This window comes from Lepidochelys kempii, chromosome 10 (genome assembly GCF_965140265.1).
Source record: "Lepidochelys kempii isolate rLepKem1 chromosome 10, rLepKem1.hap2, whole genome shotgun sequence".
Lineage (NCBI taxonomy): Eukaryota > Metazoa > Chordata > Testudines > Cheloniidae > Lepidochelys > Lepidochelys kempii.
This window is the reverse complement of record NC_133265.1, coordinates 83,368,575-83,378,363: the sequence shown is the minus strand read 5'-3', so window position 1 is coordinate 83,378,363 and position 9,789 is coordinate 83,368,575. Positions and strand designations below refer to the sequence as shown.

General features: G+C 36.6%; 1 protein-coding gene across 4 annotated transcripts in view; it reads right to left on the bottom strand.

Annotated features, from left to right (window-relative positions):
• The window catches only part of SPG11 (SPG11 vesicle trafficking associated, spatacsin), a 65,854-nt gene that overhangs the window by 22,182 nt on the left and 33,883 nt on the right, over window positions 1-9,789 (bottom strand). For all 4 annotated transcript variants that reach the window (XM_073304525.1, XM_073304528.1, XM_073304527.1 and 1 more), the window contains 8 exons: window positions 8,150-8,355; window positions 7,258-7,366; window positions 6,523-6,682; window positions 4,076-4,348; window positions 3,619-3,819; window positions 3,175-3,282; window positions 812-974; window positions 88-302 (listed from right to left, as the gene is read on the bottom strand). In XM_073304525.1, the coding sequence (XP_073160626.1) occupies window positions 88-302; window positions 812-974; window positions 3,175-3,282; window positions 3,619-3,819; window positions 4,076-4,348; window positions 6,523-6,682; window positions 7,258-7,366; window positions 8,150-8,355 (1,435 nt within the window). The remainder of the gene's footprint in view (window positions 1-87; window positions 303-811; window positions 975-3,174; window positions 3,283-3,618; window positions 3,820-4,075; window positions 4,349-6,522; window positions 6,683-7,257; window positions 7,367-8,149; window positions 8,356-9,789) is intronic.

Sequence of the window (9,789 nt, the reverse complement as noted above, 5' to 3'; positions counted from 1 at the left end):
TATGGGAGCTTAACAACCAGAAAAGAAACTTGACTGTGCAAACATTTTACTTTAAGTAAAAAACAGCATTAGATAACTATACTATACCTCTTGGATAACCACACTGTCCACAGGCAGTTCAGCTAATTCTGCAACCTTCCTCGCCAGTGAGAACAATCCTCTCTCTTGCAGCTGCTCTAGAACTGATCTGCATTCATTCTGAAAATATTCTGTGTCATAACTGGTCAGGATAGAGCGATTAATAGATATAGATGAATCCTTCAAAATCTGACTGAGTGCACACAGTTTCTTCACATCTGGGCCTGTTTCAAAAGAGACAGTACAAATATTAAGGCAACTATTCTTTAACTGAAGAAGTCACTGATATACATTTTCAACAACATGTAAGCCTGTGGGGAACGGAGTATATGTATAATATGTTTAACATACTAAAGTTTCATATCATCACAATGAATTTTCAGTTTAAAACTGGAACATTTCTGTTCATTTTCCATACATTTTTCACTAGTTTCACACCGGCTCCAAAAGAAGCCTATATTTTCTTCCACATCTTTCTGTAAAAAAATAAATCTGGCTTCAGAAATTCCTTCACATTATACTACAATACTACCTGCAGATTTACAATAAAAGTTTATCACGTTTTCCTTTTTCCATAAAAATAGTAACATACTCCAAGCTACAGTATAAAATTAGTGAAGAACATGTAATTTTTAAAGTATACTTCTCATAGGGTTAGATTTTTTAAATCATTCTTATACACTTCAAAGTTGAGAAAGCAACCAGACCATGTAATAGAAAAAATTGTCCTTACCATCAGGTAGAAGTTTATCTATATCTGCAAAGAGCTGTAACAGTTTTCCTAATTCATACTGTGTTCTACATTGCTGCATCATCAATTCAAGAAGAAAGAATGCCTGTGACTCCAGCCATGGTACTGATATTATTGATGGTGTTGGTTTATCTGCAATTTTAAGCTGTTTAAATAAAAAGGATTAATACATTTCTTACAACATATTCTGCAGTGAATATAAATACAACTTGTTTCTAGTTAGATCAGGTCACACTGAAAACCGAATAATACCAATTCTAATATACAATATGTGGCTCCAAAAAGTTTTGATGCTCCATCACCAATATCTTGATTTTAATCTGGAAATAGTTCACTTTCTGTGCGTATAGACAAGATTTCTGGCAATTTCCCCTGAAAATCTGTATTAACTGCATAGATAGAATGTCAAAAAGATCATGGATCGGTAGGAAAAAAAAACTTCATTAGAAACTAGCAGCCCTGACATATCTCATCTGCTTTATACACATACCCACTACATGGGGTCAGAGCATGATGCGCTGAGTAGGAAAACCAACCTGCCCAACCTTGATTTGAGTCACAAGAAGGAAAACAACCAACACTAAGGACATGAAATGTTAGTTACTAGGAAACCAAGAAAACTGGAAGAACGAAGAGATATAGAGGGGAGAACAGGAGTAATTGTTGTATGTCTAGCTCTGACAATGTAAAGAAAAAGAGTAAAGACATGATTCCAAATATTCCCTCTATGAACTTGAGTCTCAGCAACTTGTGGGCCAAATTCTGTCCCCGGGTAGTTTCTGATCTAGCAAAGCACTTGAGCATGTGCTCAACATTACACATGTGCTTCAGTCCCACTGACACCAATTGCTGAATCAGGGCCTTAATGGGTTGCTTAGGTGTAACTCGGGCCAACTGTTTTCAAAGAATAAGTCAACGTGGTCTTTGAGACTGCTGGCACCAAGGTGATCTTGATGCTTTTTTCAAAAACTTCCATTTTTCAGAAAGCCACCAATATATTCAAGAGCAACTGTTTAGCCTAAGAAGATTTTCTCTGAAAGTTACCACCTTATTAGCACCATCATTTTCACTTTATTTTTAGAATTAATGCTATTTACTAAGGCCCGGAGAATGAGATACCATTACTCACCATAAATAGTACCTTACACCAGAAGGAATTAGTGACTCTAAGAACCCTTCAATGACCACTAGCAAGGGGGGTTACAAGAATATCCTGATGTGTACATTCTAGTTCACCAAAGAATTTCAAGTGAGGTCTTAAATAAAAGCCAGAATCATGCTGGTCATTAGTATCATTGTGAAAACAAATACCATGTAAGGAGTCATACCATGTATGTAAAAAAAGTACGTTCCTAACACCAGAGAATAAACTGCAAGGGGGTAGAGGTCATCCTGACTCTGAAGTACAGACCATGAACTTTGGGGAATATTGGGGGGAAGACCAGGAAGACACCCCTTTATCCTGCACCTAGGAAGTAATTGGGCAGTGCAATTACATTAAGGAAAATAGGATCTCAACCAGGCTTGGTTGAAACGCTCTTAAAGATATTTTGGTTCAGACAAACTTATTTAGACTAAAGGTTAGCCTGTTAAGTTTAGCTTCCAGGAATCATAATATGATTTTGTTTTATACATAACCCTTCTGTTTCCGTTATTCTTATTCATTATCTCTAAAATTTTGATCTTTGATAATAAACTTCTGATTGTTTTCACTATAAATTTGTCTCAGTGTCGTGTTATTTTACAATGAGCCAATCCTGAGCTGAATCACTGAAGCAGGTGTATCCACTGTTCACTTGGGGACAGCAGACCTGGTATTACTGTGAGTGCACCTACTGTCCACCTGGAAGGCAAAGTAAGGCCTGGCATAATCACCCAAGCAAGCTGGACGGAGTTAACAGACTGGAGGTATCAGCGAGGTGACAACCAGTTAAGCACAAGCAGGTCTCCCTCTTACTGGAGACAGGCGGGTAACAAGATGACTCTCAGTTCTGGGCACCCTAAGAACCATCATATAATCCCACTGAAGTCAACAGGATTGCTCATGGAGTAAGATACTACTTCCTGTGAATTAGGGTATCACAATCTGGCCCTAAATAAATCAGATGTACTGATTTAAAATTGCATGTAGTTTATTCAAGCAACCTGCTCCTTTTTACTCCAAAATTCAGGTTTTCCACAAAGTGGAAATGATGAAGGAGTTGTTGGACACCTATTACTCCAAAACCATCTCATGAATTATGTTAAGCAGACTCCTTTTCTTTGTTTTAGCCTATGGCATTAGAAAAGATCAAACTGTAATATGACGACATCTAAGTAAAGACATTTACAAAACATCTGCTTACATTTGCAAGACTTGTCTGGAAGTTGTGGAGTTTGGTTTTGGCTTCATTATATTTTTTGTAGTCCATGCACAGTTCATACATCTCCAGTATATGTAATAAAGGGGAATCCTTTAAAGATAAGCAAAAAGGTTACAAAAGTCCACTGAAAGTACATTTGTCTAATAAATGGAAAGTTTGTATCAATTGGTGTAAGAACAATGCTTGTCTTGGTTTGTTGTCTACAAAAAGGTATATAAACCTGACAAATTATTTGCAAGTTTGTAACTGTTTATTTTCCAAGTCTAATATTTTCTCATAGGGCTATGTAGCACAGTGGATTATCTTGCAAATAATTTGAAAGACAAGGTGGAAAGCCTCCTCTATGCAAATAAGAGAATCTCTAGTATAGGAGATCTAAATACACAGAAAAAAATATAGGCTAAAAATACCTAAGTAAATCATTACCTTGAGAAAGAGCCGGAAACCATTCATGAGAGTTTTATTTTTTTGTCTTCTTAAAAACATCTTCCAGATGGTGGAAAGGTCATGAAGATCCCATTCATGATTTTCTACTGAGCCTTGAATATGGTTTGTTGCTTCAGCAGCAGTAACATTATCCACAGAGGTAATTATCCAAACACAGAGACAGTGAATAATGTTGGGATCCTGCCAAATGGACAAAAAAATCAGACATTCTTTTATTACTTAGTAATCTAGCTAGAGAGCTGTAAAACATCACATGAAATGTGTCATACTAATCAAATTATTTTGATAATTGGGGAATACTTGGTGTATACAATGTATATATTTCCGCTCTGACATAAGTATGTGAAATAATTTTCTGAATGGTCTCCAGATGTGTAGATTTTTCCTTGTATTGCACCACACCTCTAAAAGAGAAATACTTTTGAATAGTTCTTACCTGAAAACAGGCTGCTAAGACACTCAAGAAGGGAGCATGATGCCTCACTCCTTCAGCCAAAAGGTAGCACCCAGGGTTAGGACTTTCTTGACAGCACAACAGAATTTGAAAGAGGTCACTTGTATGTTCACTCTGCCTGTGCTCAGTCTTGAGTGGACTGGTGTTGTTGTTGTGATGACTCCCTGTATCAGAGCGAGAGCGCTGCAAGTTCTCAAAGGCCAGCATCAAATGTTCTTGCAAAATGGGAGTGAAATCTTGAAGAATGGAAATGACCTAGAAAAGATAATCAAAGGCATCTTCATACAGAAAACTTGCAGAGAGCAACTGGGGGAGGGGAGAGCTATTGTGTACATGAAATAAAAGTAAACACAGAAGACATTTTATCAAACCGATTTTACAAGGTATACTTCTGGAGATCTGCAGATGAAAGTGTTTTAGAAATGCACAGTATCACAATAAAATATTGAAATTCCTCCCTTTACATAAAACATACACTCATTTTCAGCCCCAATGACATCCCTGGCATAGACGGTATATCATTGAAAGGAATTTTTCAGTAAGTTGCTACCTGAGGTTTATTTGCAGGTGACTGCACACTTAATTATATTTTTCTATTTTGAAAACATTCAGGGTAGGATTTTCAAAGAAGCCTAAATTAAGCTCCCCACTGACAACAGGATTTGAGATCCTAGCTCTCTTAGGCTTCTTTGAAAATTCCAACCTAGAATTGTTTGTATAAGAGACAATATGCTAGTATTTGTGAAAAGATACCTTAGGAGCCGATTGTGCCAGGTATGTGTGTTCAAATCTTACCAATTTCATGGGAGTTACCTACAATGGTTCTTATTATATATGCGGGCTGCCAAAGATTATCATAGCAACGCTGTATAATGTACATAGTGTAACAAGACTGAAAAATTCTACAGTAAGTATGTGTCTTCTACATACAGTAAACATTGCAAATATATTTATGAACATTTCAGAAATTCTGGCTATATCAATTTAATCTTACCAGTTACTATGCTGATTATACAACAGATAGTGAAATTGGGTGTGTGAATGTATTTTAAAACCTTGATTTTATTTTAAACTAGTCCATATTTGAAGCATATTTGCAGTTCACAGCTGTTTCTTAGAAGGGAGACTCTTATCTTCTGGAGAAGCTTTTTAGCTTAATAAAAACAATTAAGCCGGACTTTTTTTAGGTCCCATTTAATGAATGATCACCGACTTGTACAAGACTTTACCTAGATCAGAACATATTTTTAAAGATTATGTTGCACAGCAAAAGTGGAAGACTTTTGAAACTCTTCCAAAACACACAATATAATTACAGCATAAATATTTGCATCCCGACAATACCATTAACTAATCATTCTATATGTGAAACAAAATACCTATTTTATTAATACAAATGAGACTGCTGCAAAATATTAACATATCTCCAATACTGAAATAGTAACTGAAACATTTAATTTTTAAAAATGAACTAAACCTAAATATCCAGGATGAACATACCATAGCCGTAAGTATAATTAAAACAGAATTAAGTCCCATTTGGGCAGGTATTTATGTATCCAGCTCACCTCGAAGAACACTCAAAAAAAGTCACTTCTGTCTGAAAATGTTATACAGTAGAACCTCAAAGTTCCCTTGGAAATGGAGGTTGTTTGAACTTTGAAATGTTCAAAACTCTGAACAAAACATTATGTGGTTGTTCTTTCAAAAGTTTACAACTGAACGTTGACTTAATACAGCTCTGAAACTTTGCTATGCAGAAGAAAAATGCTTCTTTTAACCATCCTAATTTAAATGAAACAAGCACAGAAACAGTTTCCTTACCTTGTCATATCTTTTTTTTTTTAAACTTTCCCTTTATTTTTTTTTTTAGTAGTTTACATTTAACACAGCACTGTACTGTATTTGCTTTTTTGGGGGGTCTCGGCTGCTGCCTGATTGTGTACTTCTGATTCCAAATGAGGTATGTGGTTGACTGGTCAGTTCATAACTCTGGTGTTCCTGAGGTTCAGCTGTACCTACTACTGATAGAAATTAACTCCTCATCTTAATATAATTAAAAGACTAGAATAAAAACTTCTATTTTACCAATTTATTCATGTGCATTTGACAGCACTCTGTGTATAGTCCTTACTGATTCTGCTGTAGACCCTGCTGCTCTTTTTGGTGTCAGCTTTTCACACAGCAACAGAGAAAAATACTATGCAAAAAACAAGAAAATGTGACGGTAAAAAAAAGAAATGATAGGGAGATTTATGGGCAATTTAAGAGCCTGAAACAATTTCTAACTTATCATTAAGCTGACTAGATTTAAATCTGATGTTGTTTCTTTAAAGAGACATCTATTTTAAAAACAAAGACTACACTATTAACAATGCTTGTTGTTTAAAATGTCTCTGGTAATTTTTAAATTAAACACAGTAGCTCACCTCATCTATTTGGTAGCTGTACATCTGGGTCTGGATGAGAAACTGCAGCCAGTCATTGGATCTAACACATTCCTTTAGGTAAGATGTACTCAGTTTGATATCATGGAGCTTACAGAACTGCATCACCAAAGACCACTGTCTTCTAGAGTCACTGGATGTTCTGTATAGCAACGAAAGAATTTTAACTAAAAAAAATCTGTCCACTTTTAATTATTTAAGTAGTAATTGTCCCTTCATCTTCCCGTATTTAACGGCTACAGATGCAGACAGGTCTTCCAATTGTAAAGAATCAAGATTTCCTTCCTGAGACTTCAGCAGGGACTGGGATCAGATTCGATCTTGGGGGCCTAACCCTACATTTTTTGCCCATCCAAATTCTCAATTTTCACAACAGTTTTGCCTTTGCGAGGAATTCCAGATCACTCTTTGCTCCTAATTCAGGAAGTCCCAGCAGTGCAGTAAAGGTAGCACAGTCAACATTATGCATTAGCTTCCCTTCCTTATTACGAGTGCTGAGGAGGCATATTGCCTATGGTATCTGATATACAAAGAGGACTCATTTCTTACCCCCAACATGTGGAAACACTTGTTGCTCATAGGTTTTGTTTACTGCACTTGCCATGCAGAGTAGCTGTGTCTATGACACATGGTAATGCCTGACCACATAAAGGGTAAAATTCAGTGCTTTATATCAGTTGGCCAGTATAAAGAGCATTAAAAGTGTAGTTCGCTCACTTCTTTATTTCTTGATGTTCGATTTTATCCCAAAAAGCTTCTTCCAAGGAGATTAGCACTTCTGCTGCTGCTGTTTTTTCACCATCCGCCAATTTTGTTAGATTTCCAACTATTTAAAAAAATTAAAATAAATATTACTGGGGCTCTGTTTTCACATTATAGTAAGGAAATTTTTCAAAAGTGCTTAGGTAAATTCTCCTAAGTGCCTACATCACTTTTGAAAATGAGAGTTAGGCTCCTAACTCAGGCACTTTTGAAAAAATTGTCCTATATTTAAATAAACATACTTTAAAGAGCTTTATCACATAAAAGCTAAACAAATGAGAAAACCCGTTAGGTTTCCTAACTGGAGAAAAAAGCTACATCACATGGAACACTAGCTAAAAATGTAATTTTCTTAATTTAAGTTCTTCCTAGAAAAATTCTCATGGTCAAATTCAAATATCTAATTTCTACGTAGTTTACAGAATGAATGCAGCAAGGGCAGAGGAATTTGGCATTTTTCTTCTAATCATCTTATGTTACAATATTAAACAAAAACTGACTACCATTTTTGAAAGAGCTATTACTCTATGCCTATGGGTAGCAGACTGACACCAATGTGTTGCATATGAGACATGTACAATTATTCCAGTTCCAGCTGTCCCTTTGGCATACAGACCCTTTGCTATTTTATCAGTAGGCCGAGTCTGGATTAACCATGGGATTACCCCTTCACAGATTAGTGAAAAATGGGTATGTAAGAATGGCAAAGCTCTTAACTCCTTAAAGAAAGGGTGCTCCTCCTACATTCCCTGGACATTATTCGGGCTGGGCACCATAACCCCCTTCATCCTCTGATAGCTGTTTTATACTGCTCAATAATTATAAAATATGCAAAAGTGTACTCTACCCAAGGCTTCTCTTATTAAATTGTGTTGAGAGTCTTCATTTCTAGACTTGAAGCTCCAAATTATATCTGCAACTTTAATATCAACCCGAAGTTTAAGGCTGTCAAGACCAAGTAACTCTAGAAAACAAATGCATGCTGCTCCTATTGAAGGTATATAAAAGAAAGAAAGAGCTAGAGCGTAGGCTTCATTCCCTGCTTGCTGAATCCTAAAATAAAGGAAATGTTAAAGTTAATTCAATAGAAATTATGACTGAAATCTCAAAACACAATAATTCACAACATAAGCTAATACCTACAATTGCTGAAAAATATAATCAAGTGAATTTGGAATAAGTTTAATTGTGCTGAAAATATGTTAACTGCCTAGGGCAAATGTGGACCTGAATATAGGAAAGAAAATAAACATCCCACAAGAAAAATGTTAAAAAGGACATACCTTAAAATTGCAATTTGTTTCAATAAGCTTTTATAAAACCTTGAAGCCAAAGAAAATGATTCCGTAATTTAGAAAAATTATTCTGATATGCAGGCAATGTTATTAGTGACAATGCAACCAGGGCATGTTCAGAATTGCACCTGAATACTCCCACTGAATATTTGAAATGTACTTTATTTCAAATAGAGCGAGAAAAGTTTCATTTGTTACCTACAGAGTGTGGGTGGGTAGACAGATGGGGGCAAGATTTTTCTTGTAGTCCTGTAGCCTACAAGTATTGTATGTTCTTATGGTCATTACTATGGCAATATATATGCACGTATCTACATACAGAAACTCACGTATGTATTTATGTGCATATACATTATATTACCATAGTAATTAGCATAATAATGTAGGATACTTGGAGGCTATAGGACTATAAGAAATATCTCACCCTCTATTTAAAAACCCCACAGTAATGCCTCTTTGGCCTTGCCCATGTGAAATGTGACAACATAATTACGCTGATGTTCTAATCTAGCAAATGGAGTGTCTGCAATACTTTCCAGCAGTAAACAGGGAGTCATACGCTATAGTCCAGGGATCGGCAACCTTTGGCACGTGGCCCGTCAGGGAGATCTGCTGGCAGGCTCGGACGGTTTGTTTACCTGCAGCGTCCGCAGGTGAGGCTGATCACAGCTCCCACTGGCCGTGGTTCACCGTCCCCGGCCAATGGGGGCTGCGGGAAGCAGCGCGGGCCGAGGGATGTGCTGGCTGAGGGATGTGCTGGCCGCCGCTTCTTTCAAGAAGAAGGGTTTTCTTCTTGAAAAATGACCTGAACTCCAGCATAAAAGTACAGTCTCTCTCTAGAGAAAAGATGCCGCTTCTCTGAACAGTCTCCCAGTGACGTTGCTCTTTCAGTTCAGGCACTAGGAGAAAAAGGATCTAGCCCCTGGTACCATAAAAAGTGAGTGAACAAATGAATGTTTCTATAGTATCAAACCCCCACCCATACTAAAAGTGACAGTTAAATTAGACACACTTCTGCCTGAAGATGTGTAATAACCTACTAATCTTAGAAACAACATCGAAAATTACTATACTAAAGAGATATATAGAGAAGAAATAATGATCTTTTCCCCAGTGTGTTTAGTTTGTACAGTTGGCAGCAATTCCCCATAGACATTTTCACTGTTTCCCTCATATAGTCAGTGAAGTTACC